Genomic DNA, 18,283 nt, shown 5'->3' on the forward strand with positions numbered 1-18,283 from the left:
GAACATCACTTTGAGCTTAAGTTTGTTGTTAATCCACAACGTGATCTCTCAAGATCTCTGCACATCGATCAGGTAAGGGAACAGTTCTATATTCATTAGCAGGGGCTTCTGAATAGCAGTGTCACTAGAGTAAGCTAGGGACCATATCTTACTTTCTGGAGTTGTGAACTGTGTAACTGAAGGACATCTGGTTAGTGAAATACTATTCACATCTCCTCCCTTAGTGTAATTTGAAATACTGATGGACGAAAAATTGTGTCAAGGAGCTTTAAAGGCTATGCACCATTGCTTGAAATGGGTGCATCCTTAATTGGTTGACAGGGCAGATTAACTAAAGTGAATCGTACAAATTCGTTTTTTTGGGGTCTCATTTTCTCATCACCCTCTTCGATGATTGATTAACCTGAAGATACTGTGGTTGGCAGCAGAAGGGGGTGAAGGCCCATTCATTACTGCATTTTGTTTATTTCCTGTAACTGCCGAAAGTTGTGATTGAACATTTTGGGGGTATACACCATCTACCGATGTGTAACTGAATTGTGACCACTGTGTTCCAAACCTTGCCATTAAATAGAGAAGTGCTAACATTTTACAAAGGGGACGATGGGGTTTAAAGCAAGATTTATTTTAAATGAAGTGTGTGTGTAGTCTAAAGATCTTCTTGGATTGCTTGTTTTTCTAGGTGCTTGTTGCAAGTTTTGTCAGTTTTGCATTCTGGAGGTAGCACAATTACACAACGGGGCCTGCGGGCCTAGTAAAGGCATTCAACTGATCATCTTTGTACCTGATTTGTAGACTTTGGTTCTGCTCATGTTGACCTATCTTCCAGTCGTGGAATATTTGGACATGTATATGTCCTATGGAAAAATGTAATTAAACTATATAAAAAAAAGCGGATTTATTTTTACAGTGGTACGATTTAAGTTTAGGTGAGAACAACCAAAAACTAGAAAGATTTGGTGTTACAGTTCCCTACCGTAGCAGTAACGTTATCTTGTGCACTGTAGAGGGAAAACGGTTGGTGCAGGAACATCATAGGCTGTTCAGCGAACATATGTTCTAGCAAGAAATCACATTGTACAACTAGAATTTGAGGTGTCCTCTTTATTAATGATCACAAGCAAATCAAGCATTTGCAATGCAATAGATCTCACATTTGCTTGAGTTTGAGCTATTGACATTGTAAATGACAATGCCTTTTATTTATGTGTTGGTTTTCAAAACAGATAAATAAAAGGCATTGGCATTTATAATGCCAATAACTTAAACTCTCACAAAAGCGAGACCTATTGCATTGTAAATGCTTGTTTGTAAGAACACCCAATGCAGCGCTTTGACTCTAATGGCGGCCGTGGCCCTTCTTTAGACGAGCTCCATCTAAAGAAAAGTGCACAGTCTCCATTAAAGTGAAAGCGTGGTATGGGTGCTTTATAAAAAAAAAAAAAAAGCGTTTGTTTGTCAAGTTGGCAAAAAAAAAAAAAAATTGTGGTAAAAGCGCCCCATACCGCGCTTTCACTTTATTAGCGTCAGCGCACCAATCTTTAGACAAGCCTTGTTTAAAGAAAGATGCGGCCTCCATTAAAATGAAAGCGCAAAATGACGCGCTATAAGATTTAAAAAAAAATAAAAAAATTAACAAATAGGAAGAATAAAAAAACATGCGCCCACATTCAGCGCCTCAAACAACAAACCAAAGGCGCCGCTGCCATGAGGCGTGCCGTGCTATGAAAACAAAAAAGGAAGCGTTGAGAGAAAGCGAGTCCTGCCTGCAACAGCAGGCAGGAGAAAACCATTTAGCCAAATAGTGCTCGGAGGCTGTAATTAAAGACTATTGAGTAACAACTCATGTAACAGGGAGTGTCATGGGGTGTTACAAGATGAGACCAGGTGGTACTAAGGAGGGACTACTAAGCCTATTGACCAATGAAAAGCCACATTTTACAAAGGACAGTGACAGGAGCCAATTAAAAAGATGGGCAGAGCTTTAAGTCCATACCTGATTTCAGCATGTCTCGAAGAGACAGCACAAGCACTGCCTAGGAGAGACCTAAAAAGAGAAGTACTTTAAGACCTGGGGTCAAGATATTTTTTATTCAATGAGGTTTTATGTACAGTGGTTTAAGGGCTGAATTAAATTACCTTTTCAATCCCTTACAATGTGCAGCTTGTTTACATTACTGTTGTCTAATTTATTTTTCTTCTCCTTCTAGGTATGTACCTTTCTGACCTGACGTACATCGATTCAGCGTATCCTTCAACTGGCAGCATTCTCGAGAACGAGCAGCGCTCAAATTTAATGAACAATATCCTCCGGATAATCTCTGACCTCCAGCAGTCTTGTGAATATGGTGAGTGTGATTTCTCGTCAGGATCATTTGGTTATTGCTTGTGAACATTGCAATGCAAGTTTGTGTTATTAGCAGCCTCTGCTTCATTGACATGAAACAGGGAGCTCCCAAGTACTGTCTCTTTGAGAGTGCCACAATTCAAAAGCTCTCTACCTTTACCAGGACAGCGACGTTTTGGATGTGTTTGCCTTTGTATGACAAAATATCGACTACAAAAACTGCCAAAATACTGTGGCTAAAATATCGAGGACCAAAATATCAAGAAGATAAGTGCATACAGATAAGTATAGATTAACTATTCTTAATTCCACACCTACATACTTTGAAGATATGTATATTGCTAAGGTGCATATATTTGCAGTAAGTAAAGTAAGCGCATACCGATACTTATCTATATATATGTACCTATATATGCTTAACTTATCAAGGTTTTATTCCTTAATATTTTATCTACTATATTCTAGTAGCACAATATTCTTGAGTGGATATGAAGGTGAATTATAGGTTTTTTTTTTCCATTTGCTTGTATCAAGCTTTGCTCATACAATTTTTGCTGCAGTCATCTTACTACTATGATCTCCCAAATAACACTTTCTAGTCTCTTCCATCCCTCCTTTATCCTATTTAATCAAACTAACAGACTCGCATGTCCACCACTCAAATGAACTCCTATTTACCTCTACTAATCCACCACTAATCCTATTTGGCTTCCGGTGTAGTATGCTACTCACTGAAAAGTGCTTTGACACCTTCTCAGGGAAAGTAAGCGCTATATAAATAAAATTACAATTAACGTCCAGGCCTTCCTAACCCACATAGGTGGGCAAAAACATCTATAAACAGCAGAAGTCCATCCCTACTTAAACAATTAAGTTAATATCCCAGCAGCTGTTTTTTCGGATTTTTGTCAATTGAGTATTATTAAATTGAGTAACGGCAACAGTTATTTTCAAGTTTCAGAAATGGTAGATGTGAAGCATAAAGTGCCATTTACAAAAAAGATTATTATAGCTTACCTGTGTGGATGATACACACACACACAGGTAACTGGGGAGTTAGACCACTCTAAGGTATTCTGGCAGATCCGAACACCCTATGCTTTCTAGGATAGATAGCGCTAGGCAGGAGTGCAGTTATATGTATTCATATAATCCAATGCAAACACACAGTGGTAGAATTGTTCATTTTGTTCACCATCCTTGTAACTCTGGTAATATGGTTTTGCTCCATACTAATTAATCATTACAGTGCATGCATTTCACTCAAGTACAAATGCTTTAATAAATATTTGAAATGCCAATTTATGTACTTCTTGTTTATCCCTTTGGGCATGCTTGAGTTACTAACGAAAGAGTAGGATCTGTTTTCATGATTTCCTTGCGGAATCAGGGTTGTCCTGTTCTGAGGTTGCAGACACCACCTGGTACCGTGTAAGGTTTAGAGGTCCAGATGGCACACTGTGAACTCGCCAGGAATTTGGTCAGTATATTCTGATGGTATGCGCGGACTCAGTCCCACATAGTTTTGATGATTGTTTCCCAAACGCACAGTATAACTGAAACAGTACGAACCGTACAACAATATTTCTTGACTGTTACAGGATTTTTGCTACAAAGCAGCGGTTTGTGGAAAGTGCTTTTTTCTGATTCTTGTCTCTTACTTTCTTTTGACTTTCACTGCTCTCTGAATAATATCCTATGATCCTGTAGTTGAGGAAGCAAATAAAGTGGTGAGAGGAGCGACATCAGGCAGAGGATGTGACTAATTTACAAAACATTTGTGACTGCCTTCATCCTTTCATATTATATTTAGGAAAGACAATTTTGTGAAGACTGCACCTTATGATGTTTGTTCTTGATAGTGACCATCGTCGTCTTTTTTGCCAAGCACTTTCCCGCTAAATCTATGTCCTTGGAGGAGCATCCTTGGAATCCAATACACCATTGTTTGAACAAAAGTCCTTTGACCTCCTGTGTGCTATTTTTTAACACAATCACACTGATACGTTGGTTTATGAAAATATGAAGAGTATAAATAGGCTTTCACAATTTTGTAGCAATTTCATGCCGTGAGCACCACATCAAATGTGTGCAAGTTAAATGCAAAATAGGTTCCATTGAGGCACAGAGAAGTCCACTCAGATTGCCATCTCTGGATAGTGTCCCTCTTTCATGCAAAAGTGGATTTTTGTTTACCTCTCAAGTCCTCTCTCAATCTCAGTTCAGCAGATAAGGGAACTAACAGCCCAAAAGGAAACACCCCAGGTTCACACACACTAGACTGGCAGAGTAAAATTGCTCTTGTACGTTAAGCAGCCCAAAAAGAAGCCATTTTGTCAATCTGCACCTCCCTGTAGCTCAGGAGATTGACAGACAAGAACCAGCTTAGGAACCAAGGACTGCAAGAGAGCGTGAAAGAGAAACAGTGAAAGTGACCAAGTAACTGAAACAAAGACACACTTTTCTTACTTTCTTAAAATGATCTGTATGAATCCAGCAATCAACCTATCTCTGGAACTCCTATTTAGATAAAAGTTTTTAAAAAGGTGAACTCTAAGCAGGTATTGAGCCTTTTGGGCGATCTACCGTAGGGCTTTTGGTTGTATATGAGCCCTTAGATGGCTTTAATGGACATCTGTGAGACGCTGTTGGAGATTGTAGACCAAAGGACAGCAGTACTTTTAACGTTGCTTAAACTCTGAGTTGGATTTGAGTTGGATTTTACACTGTTTATTATATTACACTGATTAATAGATTGCAGCTTGTTGCTGTTATTTCGCTACCATTTTCTTATCACTCAAGTCCTTTTTCACCAGTAAGACCTTTTCAAATCGTTATGGATGCATTATTGCTCCTGGAGGTGAAATCAATGTGTAGGGTGCTCTAAGATTCCCCTTTATCTTGCTTGTTATTTAATTGGTATTTATAGCATTTATATGATGTGACTTTTCAGGGATGGTGTTCCATATCTATGCTTGTGACACCTGGTTAGTTATTTCTTTGATCGATGATACCGACTTAGATACTTCTTGTCTGCAGTCGGATGTCTTCATCCAGATTTGGATACAGAAGAACAGATTAGCCCGCAACACTGAACATTCAGAGCTTATGCTGATCACTTCTAAGCTGCGATTTAAACCAAAAAAAAGTGAAGAGTACTTCTCACTAATCACGGACCATACGGAATGTCACAGAGTGCCCACAAAGTTAAAAATGGTGGGGTTTAGGAAGACAGTGACTTGGGTGTGGATGGCCATGTAAACTGTTGAATTAAACCTTGTAACTTCCATATTAGAGTGTTGGCCCACTTATGGCCTTTTTTGTATGGAGAAGGGCAAACCTCTATAGCGCTTGTTACAGTGGGCTGAATGCTTGAATATTGTGGCTACTAGGTGCTACTGAAAACCTTCTTCACTATCTTAAAAACTCCAGAATTTTACTTCCTAACCTGAACCTGGTATTTTCTGCTGAGAGCATATTAGCCCATGTCTTTGTAGAGTCCATTGTCTCCCCATTACCACCAGGGTGAAGTTTCGCTATATTATCTTGATTTTTACAATAAAACCTTCACGGACGGGGCCGGACCAATTAGCCATCCATGTTTGTAACCTATGCTCCTTGTCAAACAATGAGATTAAGTAGGAATACGTTTTCCTTCTGTTAAAGAAGAGTACTTCAGAGGGCAAGTTTTTTCAGGCTGTTAGAACTTGAGTGGTAACCAGTCTTCCCATGGACCTTAGGGAAGCTGATGGTCACATCCAGTCAAAGTAGAGTCTAAAAACTATGAATTCTATATTTTTGCCTTCTGTTTTCCAGCAAATGTTCGCACCTGGGTACCCATGGATTAGGTGCTTCTATCAAATGTTTTTTGTTTTTTCAAAAGACACAGACATGAAGATGATGAAAGAAAGACCGAGACTGTAACTGAGCTAGCCGAAGCGACAAACGTGATGAGATGTGAGATAGTGAAAGTGGGATGAAGACCTGAAAAAACCCAGAATGAGAGAGCAAATTAAGTAATCAAAGAAAAAGAGAAAGACAGACTCTGGGAAAGAGAGAGCGAGAGAGAGAAACAGACTGTGAAGCATGCTGATAAACCCAGGCTAGAGAGAGCCAGCCGAATTAGAGACCGATAACTACTCAGAGGCAGAACTCTGGGAGACTAATTGAATGGGGGGGGCCTACCATTTAGAAAGACCCAGAGACTGGCTCACTGAGATGCAGAGGGCAAGAGGAAGACTGAGGTACAGAGAAGTAGAAAGAAGTGGAAAGATAAATTGGTTTAGGGGCTGGATAAGACTGAGAGTGACTATGTCCAATGACTTTTCTAGTCACACTCAACATGCCTGTGTTAGGTGAATAGAACATGCCCAATTTAAAAGCCAAAATATTACAGTTCATGTTCCTCTCCTCCTTTGAAGTTCCTCGGGTTCTTTTCTTGGCGTGTGCTCTTAAGCAGCAGCAGCAGTTTGACTTCTGCTTGGACTCAAGTACTGCAACTTAGTCATTTCTAAATATCCCTGTTAACAATCCACTCGCACTGATCTGCCATAGTTCTGAAAGTGCCCACTTTTCATTGCAATATTAATGTGTGCTACTCTGTGTTTTCCAGTTTACTCTGCCTTATGTATAATAAGAAAAGAGAAGAATAATGCTGACATTGTCACTAAAACAGCTGTTTTTGTAGCAATGTATTTAATGCCTTTGCAAAATGTATGCATTTTGAGTCCACCTTATTGACACTTATTTGTTAACCTAGAATAATGCGTATTGATGGTCAGCAGATGTTGCCATTCCAGATGTTCAAAAAGTGTCTAAAAGATGGTCTCCAGAATATCTCCTAGAATTTTGTTCTGAGGTTTCCAGACCTGACTTGTCCCCAAGTATTAAGTATTGGCACCACATCCATCTGTCACTACTGATGAAGTACTAAGGAGCTCTGATGGAATCTACCAAAAAGTGCAACCGTCTGGCCAAAACAGCACTTAGTTCATTAAGAACTCTGGGGTGCATTCCGACTGCCTTTGAGGCTATGTTTTATTTACCTCAAGATGTTTCCTTTACACATTTACTCTAGAATGTCTTTAGATGTCACTTCTCTAAATATTATGTCAATTGTTTTAGCACTACCATCTGCAAATTAACATTAAAAAGACACTCAAGACACAAAGAGGAAAATTATATAAACCGGTTCATTACTTGCAGTACAACAAAAGTACTGCCATCCAGATGTTAAACAAAAAAAATATGGTATACAGTAGGGGCATCGTTTACAACCGGAGATTGTGTCCTACTAGATGAACTAAATCCAAAATAAACATAGAACCCTATGAGGAGGCTTAATGTAAGTGGATGTAGAAAAGGTTATAACACTTGGCATTGATACTACTCGTATGGTTACATAGCATAAAGCAAGACATTAAAATCGATTAGTAAATATATCTCCTAGGCCTCGAGCCTCCCCATTAGAAGTGGCAGACCGTGTGTGAGGCCCAGGTTCCGGATAGATGGAGGCGAAGCGCCAGTACTTGCACATATAACAGAACATAGGATCTATTGCATGACAACTCCAATTTAGATTTAGGTCTGTCAGTCGTGTAGCGTATGGGGTAGGTAGTGTGTGAAAGAAAAGGTCCCGTATCTGTAGGGGAAAACTAATTTAGTCCTAGACCCTTTAAATGACCCATTCACGAGTATCTACCCTCAAAAATTTGGTTGCCCACAATCATTTACAGTTACTTTCCTCCGATGCCTCAAGATGGAGCGCTTGGCTATAGCCTAGGCTGTCACCTGCCATCTGCGAGTATTATTGTTGAGGCATATTATATCGTACGCTGCCGGCTGCTGGATGCCTAGATATGACTTCCGATCAGGTATGTTCTGTCTGGAGGCTAGTGTATCCTCGAGAAATACTGTTAGGTCTGGCTCAGAAGGTCCTGAAATGGTTGGGGGGGAAATCGGCAAATGGCACAGGTGCAATTACTCAGGAGAGTGACTCATCGTGCTATCGTTGTCCTCTCTCCGTCTTTTATTCATATGCGGTTACGCCTAAGAAGGGTCAGCTAGACCAGCGGGCAGAACCCTTCTCGGGGGAGAAGCAGCTGGGGGGGCAATCATCTGCCATTCAAGGCCTTTATCTTAATGTACGCTCATTACCAAAACATGCCACTGAAATTTGGGACCTGTTGGACAGTGTTAAACCGGATTTATGTCTATTTACAGAAACTTGGCTTAAGGATGAAAATTTTCCTCACTAAAAATGGCCTTCCCAGGAGATTATTCTGTCATACGACTGGACAGAGTTGGAAAGAGGGGTGGAGGTTTGGCTATTGCAACTCGCTCTCCGTATCATGTAACAATTTTGGATAGGGTTTCCTCCTCTTCTCTTGAGCTACTGACCTTCCGAGTGCAACAAGCTCACACTATTGAGCTGACAGGAGCTCTAGTATATCACCCTCCTAAGAGTGAAAAAAAGAGCTTTTGCACCGATCTCTCTGAAAGGTTGGCCCCTTTCATATTGCAGTCAACTAAATTCTTATTGGTTGGCGACTTCAATTATCATTTGGAATTTCCTTCAAATAGGGATTTGGCAAGTCTGCTCGCAAGTATGCAATCTTTAGAGCTTATCTCTAGAGTGACCAGCCCTACCCACCGTGCTGGCCACACTTTGCATACTATCTTCTCCAATATGTTGGATTTGAGAGTAGATACCCCGATGGATGTGGACTGGACAGACCATTTCGCATTTTGCTTCAGCTGGAATGCACTGGGGCTTCCTAAACGATTTAAGCATCGCATGGAACCTCGTAGAGCATGGAAAAGAGTGACAGCCGCCTCCTTTAGCCATAATTACTCTCCCCCATCTTTTGGTGAGACTGATTGTAACGCCGCTTTAGAGAGAGTTGAGACCGCTATTATGGAGGCTCTTGATGTGATTGCACCACTGAAACTGATGCAAATCGCGCCAAGAATAGCTCCTGCATTATGGTATACTGCAGCTTTAAAAAAGGAGAAGACCAGCATCAGAGCCCTAGAAAGAAGATGGAGAAAATCTAAAGCAGCAGCCGATAGAGACAGTTATCGTGCAGCTCACAGAATCTATCTAAACAACTGTAACAAGGCTAGGAGAGCTCATTTAGGTATGCGGATTATGGAGGCTAAGGACTCCTCGCAGGAGCTTTTCAAGATTTTGAGAGAATTTACCTGTCCACGGAATAATGACGTGCTCCTTCCAGCTACACAGGATTTCTGTAACGCTTTAGCGATACACTTTATCGACAAAATTGACATGATTTATTGTACTTTTGAGGGGAATAACAATTTAAACAATAGCCAGGTCTTTAGACCAGCACTATGTTCATCTAGTCTAGATGTTTTTCCTATCATTACAGTTGCTCAGGTTGGGGCTCTGTTGGCTAAAACCAAGTCTGGATCCCCTTTGGATCCTCTCCCACCTAGGATTATGAAGGAACTGTCTCCTATCCTTGCAGAATCCTTGGCTGCTATCTGTAATATGTCGTTAGTGACAGCCACCTTCCCGAAAAAACGGAAGGTATCTCGTGTCAAGCCACTACTCAAGAAAGTATCAGCTGACCCTACTGAGGTTCTTAACTATAGACCTATTTCTCTTCTTCCTTGTTGGTCTAAAGTTATGGAATCTATTATAAACTGTCATCTGTCCAACTACTTAGAAGAGAATAAGCTATTAGATTCTACTCAGTCAGGGTTTCGTACTTCTCATAGCACTGAGGCTGCCCTGCTTGAAGTCACGGATTCTATCAGGCTGCTGCTCGATGAGGCTTCTCCGGTTATGCTGGTGTTGCTGGACCTGTCGGCAGCTTTCGACACCATCTCCCACTCTATACTGTTAAGTAGATTGCGGGAGGTGGGAGTCGGCGGCTTAGCTCTTAGGTGGTTTCAGAGCTATTTATCTGATAGATTTCAATCTATCCAATTGGGGTCTTGCGTGTCATCTTCAGTACGGGTGGATAAGGGGGTGCCACAGGGCTCTATTTTGATCACCACATTATTCAATCTATATGTGGCCACCCTAGCGTCAGTCATCAGGAATTGTGGCTTTGAGGCCATCTCTTACGCCGATGACACGCAGTTGATCATAAACATTGGAAATTATCCCGTCGCTACGAAAGTTAAGTTTGCAGCTTGTATGATTAACATCGCCGACTGGATGAGGAGTCATTTCTTACAACTGAATTCCTCTAAGACCGAGATTCTCCTGTTCGGCAAAGCTGCGGACCTCTGGACCCCTGACTGGTGGCCACCACAACTGGGTCCAGCCCCTATCCCTAGAAGTTGTGCGAGGAACTTAGGGATCATCTTAGATAACCAGCTCTCAATGGAGACTCAAGTTAAAACTCTGGCTTCCTCTTGTTTTGGTACCATGCGGATGTTGAGGAAGATCTTCCCTTGGATCCCGCTGAGTGCTAGAAAAACCCTCAGCCAGGCATTGTTAATGAGCCGCCTGTATTATGGAAACTCTCTACTGGTCGGAATCAGGGAGGATCTCTTTTCCAGATTGCAGGTGGTGCAAAATACAGCTGCTCGCCTTGCTCTTGATAAGCCTGCGCGAACTCCTTCTCTGCCGCTTTTGCACCAACTACATTGGCTGGCAGTTAGAAAACGGGCCACATTTAAAATGCTGTGCTTGGTCTTTAGGTCCTTACATGGACCGGCCCATCTTATGGATAAACTCAAATGGTATCAGCCCACAAGGCAGCTCAGATCTAATAATCGCAAAACATTGTGTGAACATAAAATTAGGAAAGTAAGGATAGGGGGTCGTGCTTTTTCCCACCTGGCCCCCAAGTTATGGAATAGCCTCCCTGAATCAATCCGCCAATGTTCAAACTTGGCATTATTTAAAAACAATGCTTAAAACATGGCTCTTCTAATTGTTTCTTTCCTTCTCTCTGATCGCTGATCTCTTCTGCCAGCGCTGAGAGATCCCCTGGGGGATGATTTGTGCGCGATATAAGTGATCAAATAATAATAAATAATATCATGGAGAAGGCATGCAGTAATCTTAAGATCACTGGTGGTAGATAATGTGTCCCAGTTGTGGCCCATTAGCCTGCAACCCCAGTGCAGGACCAGACTACATGTACACAATTGCAGATAAGTTGGTAGCATCAATCAAAGTGGGGGAGAATATTTGTCTTGTACTGTCAGCAGGTGTCCTATACCATTTATTGATAAACTTCAAATTGGAGAAATTCAGGGCGTCTCTCAGTTATTTCTTGTGTACAGAGTAAAGAGGTCCCCTCTTTTGAAGAAATTGAAGTATAATGAATACCACCAAATTGGCTGAAGGTTGTTTGAGCTGGGGCTTTAAACAGGTTATCAATAAGTACCTTCGATATAACCAAGACCACTCCCTTGAAGTTCCTCCATGTAGCAAAGTTTTTCACTATATCGGATTTTTATTGCCTAACGAGAAGGACGCAGGCTGTAGGATATCTGTTGATATTGGCAATAGCAGGCCGAGATTAGGAACACCCTATTAATGACACTTGGACCCAATAAACTGATTTTCTGGGAATGGGATGTTGCTCTTTGTGCGGTGGTGTTGAGATTTTAAATTAAAGTTTTGTCCTTATAAAGGGGTTAGTCCACCCCTGCTATGAATCAAATCTCTTTCTAGTTTAACACAGGGGGGTTGTTGATCTATACGAAATACCCCAATTCTAAGAGTTGGTGTACTTGTTAGTAAGAATCTGTGAGGGGCAATCGTAGGCCCTAAGCTGCATTGCGTGCTTATAATTGTGAAACTCGGGCTCCCGGTCTTATGGATTTTTTGTTGTTGACATTTCTGTCTGTATTTACTCATATTTCGTTTTTGCAAATTTTGTGTGTATCCATATTTATTTTGGGTTTTGTAAAAAAAAAAAAAAATGAAGCTGTAATGAGTAAATTTCTACCTTTATTTAACCGAAAAAAGTGTACTCATTCCTGAACCGCTGTCAGTGATATAAATACACTTGGAAGATAAAATATGCACTTATAAGAAAACATTCAAATTTTAGTATCAATGTTGTTTAAGGCTCTTTACTAAAGTTCAGGAAACAACCATTACAGCCCGGTTGGTACAACGCATGCCATTACAATGTGGTAGTAACAATGGAACACATTTCGTTGTAAAGGCATATGCTTTTTAAATGTAAGTATTAGGTGAATATTGTTTGTTTATAAGGGAGTGTATGGGTTCTTAGGGTTTAGGCTAGGTATGGTGTTTTGGGTGGTAAGGTTAATTTTAGGGTGGGTATGGGTTTGTGTGTTGCAAGGGGAATGTTTGGGTTTAGGGTGGGTATGGGTTTTTGGGTGGCAAGGATAATTTTAGTGTTAAGGGTGGAAAAGTTTTTTTTCGTAGAAAGGTTATTCTAAGGGTGTGTGGGATTTTGGGAGGCAAGGGTAATTTTAGGGTGAGTATGGGTTGTGGAGTTTTAAATTTTTAGAAAATCTATATGGGGTTTGTACTTACCTGTAAATTTTAAAGAAGACATATGCCGTTACTATGAATGTCTTAACCACGAAAATGTAAGTATTTTACAGGGAAATATAAACATGTCTGTGTGTGTTCGTGTTTATTCTTACCTGTAAAATACTTACATTTTCAGACGTAATCTTGACCACACATTTGCGTTTAGTAATTGTTACAACTAAATTCGTTGTAAAGGCATATGCGTGATAAAATTTTGTGTTGGCACGTGTTATAACCCCGTTGTAATGGCACATGCGTTGTACTGGCATGCATTGTATCGTCATACATCTGTAAAATTCCTTATTTTTTTTAACCCCCCTTACCTGTCAATCCACGCAGCTATTGGCCTGGCAGTCATGACTGACTGGCTTTAGAATCCCTCAACCCTAATATCCACATTTAAAAGTAAAGTTTTCTGTCTGCTAGTTTCTGTAAAAATCAGTAAAAACGGAAAACAGCTTTTTTTTTTTTTATTTTTTTTTAGCCCTTCAGTCTTTTGTTTGCCTAACCTAGCCAAATTGTTAAGATTGGTATTAATTGGTGCCATTATTGGTCTGGGAATTATCAAAAGTAGCACTCCGAAGACACAACTCTAACCTGGGAGTCATGTTTACTATTTGTATGCTACCCAAGACTGAGGAAATGAGATGGGACCATCTTTTAAAATCATTCCCATTTTCAGCATTAGAGGAGCAAGGTGATCCTAAGCCATACCCTCAAGTCCACACTTAACAAGGGTGTATCCTATTTTGTCGAATAGCATTCTGTACCATTACATTTGCTAGTTATGGGTGAGGTTACTTTTCCCGAAACAGATTTCTACTTTCACCACTGTCAAAATATGGACAGCTACCAACGCTCCTGTGTAAGTGCTTAAAAAATTATTTGTTCAATAATCAAGCAGTTTTGTAGAGCGCATCAATACCTGCTCCTTTGCTGTCAAGTGGTATAGTTCCACAATCCGTGATAAACCTGAAATGCTTTGACTTTGCCTGCCTGTATGTCTTTTCCTGTTTATATCTCCTATCCTCGATTATGTTCTCCATTTTTTTGATGATACCATTTGACTGGTCTTCTTTCTTATATTTCATTTACTGCTCCCAAAGCAACTGTTGTGTTCTTAATGCTTTTACTGTACACATTGACTTGAAGGTTTTTCCTTTGCTAATTTTGCTCTTTATTGTCCTGTTATTCAGGATTGGTGTGCCAGTAATGGGCGCTTTTAGTTTACAGTAACACCTCACATATACTCATCCACTCTATCAACTTTGTGATGAAATTCCTCATCCTTGGAAAATTGGCTTTCCTGAAATTATCAATTTTATCCTTATGTGGACTCATTTTGCTGTTGCACTGGAGTAAGATACACCATACTTGTATAACTAGATAATGAGTTTGCTGTAACTCTGTGTACAAGATTGTGCAGAGACACTGCCTCCACCCACATTCTCACAGTCAGCTCATGTCAGGCATCCGGTTGACGTTAGTGCTTCTGGCATTTCATGGCCATATAGCAGAACTTGTGTTTTAAATCCTGCAACAAAAAAACATCCTTCAGATCTGGGCATCACTAAGATTTGTCCCAACTTCCTTCTTCTGCCTTCTTAATGCATAGCTATTGAGGATGGGTAGGTGTGGGATTTCAGGCAATATCCAAGACCTGGGCCTCACCTTATTTGGGCCCGAGGGACCGGACACCCTGGAGGAACCTCTAGGTCTTGTTCCCAGAGAAGGGGTTGTCAATGGCTGTAGCATCACCACTGGTCTTCCATTTTGACTGACTGATTAAATCAGTGGAAGTAAATGCTTGCATGAGTCTAACGTGGCTGGTGCCTGGTAAATCTGGCCGAGGATGTCACAAGATTGGCAGGAGGTGACAGTATCCGGTCTTGCCAATCTTTGAATGGGATTCTATCACTCAGACTTTTCCATTACTGCACAGCATATAAAAAATTAACCTCTTAACACTTGGATTCTGTTATCTGTGTGAAGAGTTTAATGAAAATTTTAGCTGCCCCTAAAATGCTCCAATCAAAAATCGTCAGATGGTAGTATTGCCAAATCAGTAGTTTACTTTTGTTTATAGTAACGTGAATGGATTAAACTAACTTCAACTAAGTTTATTCAGTCCATCTGTCGCCTGGACCATGTACATCATATCATACGGCGTTATATTGCAGTCATCTGACACAGATTTTCAATGCCTTTCTTTGTATGCTTTGGGTATTATTTTTATTTCATGTTTCACAAACCGAGAACCTCTGCCTTCTGTCTTTTGTGAACACTGGCATTTGGTTCCTTTCTCCCCTATCTGGAATAGCAGTAATCCCATTAGGGTTCGTGTTTTTGTTTGCTCCTCTTCTCCCTTTTCCAGTTTTGTTCTTGAAATCCGAATTCTCCGCATTGCACAGCAATGAAAGTTGTATTAGGTTAGTAAGTCTCGGTCACCTGCACCCATGGTAATGTACCAAATTAACTTTATCTTTGGCCATGAATGATGTTGACTTGATTGTGACTGTGGTCTCCATTCTGGTAAAATAGGCTCCACTTGCAGTGCGACCAGCTTTGTCTTTTTCAAAGCTCGCATTATACAACACTTATTGTAGCAGGTGGTTTGGTCATTCACTCTTGCCACCATATTTTCCTGAACACTCTTGCAATCTTTTCTTCAGGCTTGGTACATTGACCCAGAAAAGGCACTGGGGTTATTTTTGAGAAATGTTAAGTATTGCCGTGGACAGCAGCTGTCATAAATAACACTATTTAAGCAGAATTCATTTATCAAACTTTTTTCGCTCCCTGTTCATTGTTTGTCATTTTGTTGATTTGTGCATATAGATCAGAAGTTATTGGGCAGTCACAAAACACCTTTGCTTTTCACTTCCAGAGAATATGCAGTTGTTTAAGGTTTCTGACTTTCAAATATTGGGAGCCAATGAAAGGAATGTTCCTATCTGTAAAGCAATGCAATTGTATCACATTGAGAAATAATCTATTTACTCCAACCATTGTTTTAGAAGACCACTGCAGAGGCTTCTAAATCAATGCCTTGTATTGTGCAGTACAAAAAAGCATCATATCAAGGGACTACAACTTTTTTTGTAAAGTGTGCTCCTTGTGATGCTTTTCATTTCATCAGAAGTTATTCAGTGACAAGTTACAGTAATGCCCACTCTTTGCAGGATTACCACTAGTGAGTAATCCCAGGGCATCACGTAGGATTAACAACAGTAGTGTCCGTAAAATCTTTCTCATGATCAAATGCCTCCCCTTGACTGGAGCAAGTACCCTCTAGCACAATGGAAATTGTTTGAGTAATTCTCCCGGGTTCAGGTTCAGTTATCATTCAAATATCAGCTTTAAGTATGTTCTGGAAATAGTTATTGTGAATTTGAACAGAAGTATGTCAGATGAATAAAATTGACATTTTACTATCAGACGCACTCCATTTTTGGTGTGTGCGTGAGGGTGGGAATGTGATGTCAAGGAATGGTTAAGGACGAGTGGAACTTTTAACGTGACCTACTACAAGCAATGCTTGTTACACATGTTACTGTTGCAAATATTTTAGTGACATGTCTGTCCTCCTGACATACAGTAACATACTTCGGGCAATCCAGACTGCAAGTACAATTTGTTACACTTTGTAGTAGCCATGAGGTAAGTACATAATATCACACGGGTGGGGACAGAGTAACCAAAGCTATTCTAGGGATTTCTGGGGTAGAGTTTGGAAATATTATGGGATTGAGCATATATTTTAAGCTCATTGTTGATTCTCACAATGCAAAGGAACATTGGATTTGAAGTTAAAAAAATTAAGTGCAGGCGTGTCCGATGTAGTTTCAGAAGAAATGGGACCCATTGCAGATTTTCCAAATTCCCACAAAGATAGATTTATACATGCAGAATCTTCATGCAACTCCTTTTCATATGTTTTACCCTGAAAATCTGACAGAGATCCAGCTCTTTTGAGGCAGCAAGGACTCTGATTGAGGGTCTCCACTGTCAACTGGTGGTGTTGCCATTCCATTTGGTTGCTCGACACTCGTCATTCCTCTTTCCTGCTAGGGCTACTTTTGGCACAGATTTCTTAGCTTTCAAGCTTCTGTCTGAAATTAGACTTTTCTTATTTTCAATTCACTGTCAAAGGAACTCAGAATTTTAAAGAGCATCTCTCTGGCGCACATACGAGTTCATTTTTGGAGTTCCTGAACTTTTTGTGGTGAGAACAAATCCATGTGCATTTTTGCAGTAGCGAATTCTTCCTGTTCACGTGGCAGATGCAAACATTCACTTCAGTGTGAATCATTCATTTTATCATTTCTGTCATGGACAAAAACCTTGTTTTCTGCAAGGCCAAATCAACCTAAACTCCCTTCCCTTGTGCTGTAGAGAGTTTAAACATTTATTTCTTGGTGTTTTTACAGTTGCAAGTTGGAAAAAAAAATTCAATATGCCGTAGATACACGTATTTACTCTCCGTGCATTTGCCTTAAGGTTGAGCTGTGCCATATTCTTAACCGTTCCTTCTCTGTGACTCAGAGGCTTAGAATTTCCTCCACGCCCAAGGCTTTTGCCTCCAAGGGCAAGATATTCAGCTTGTTTATGGTTTAAATCTTTTTATTGAAATTTTCAAAACAGTAGCTGCCACCTACATCCAAAGGCCGGTGGGGAAGCATTCTAGGAATATATGAGACAAAAGAAGAAAATTATAGCTGTGGAATAGAGAGAAAAGAAAGGGAGATGTAGGAATCTGACGCCGACTTTTATTTCAGAGAGTTACGTGTGTCTTTCCTGTAGTCTAAGCTACCTATGTGAAGATTGTCGATGCATCTTGTGGGTGAACACTGGTGAGTCCGAGTACCCGTAGATATTTTGGACATTAAATTCAGTTGACAAGAACTCTAGGGTGGATCCCCATGTTTAGCACTGGATCTGCGGCCCAAGTCTCCACCTGCACCTGTGGCTCAGGAGACTTGCAAGGAGTAACTGAGCTCAGCTACTTCTCTGGGTGGCCTCCAGCTTGATTGTGTTGTGCCTCCAGTACAATTCGACTACGCAGTTAAAAATGACTGACATGCCATGCAGGGAACTTTGGAGATTGGGAGCACCACCAAACCAGCAAGCGGTGAGCTTCAGCCTCGGAGGTAGATAGCTCTCTCCCCCAGTGTTGTGAAATACCCCAATACTATGCCGAAGTACAAGAGGCTGGAAGCATCGGGCCCTGCAGCCCTTCCTACCCTGAATACCTAACTATACAAGTCCTGGTGGGAGATTGATAAGACACTGGAACACACTGCACCGCACCTGCTCTGTGATCCAGTAAATAAAAAAAGTGATAGATGGAATGCTTAAATTAATCTCAGCCACTGGTAATTACTTCGAGCCTTGTGTATTTTTACGCTTGCCATGCTGCCTGAGGCCAGAACCAGCCA

The 18,283-nt window shown here is 40.6% G+C and overlaps 1 protein-coding gene across 7 annotated transcripts in view; it reads left to right on the top strand.

Annotated features, from left to right (window-relative positions):
* RALGPS2 (Ral GEF with PH domain and SH3 binding motif 2) overlaps positions 1-18,283 on the top strand; it is a 983,056-nt gene that overhangs the window by 658,519 nt on the left and 306,254 nt on the right. For all 7 annotated transcript variants that reach the window (XM_085601623.1, XM_085601627.1, XM_085601625.1 and 4 more), the window contains exon 10: positions 2,211-2,348. In XM_085601623.1, the coding sequence (XP_085457749.1) occupies positions 2,211-2,348 (138 nt within the window). The remainder of the gene's footprint in view (positions 1-2,210; positions 2,349-18,283) is intronic.

This window comes from Triturus cristatus, chromosome 4_2, assembly GCF_964204655.1.
Source record: "Triturus cristatus chromosome 4_2, aTriCri1.1, whole genome shotgun sequence".
NCBI lineage: Eukaryota > Metazoa > Chordata > Amphibia > Caudata > Salamandridae > Triturus > Triturus cristatus.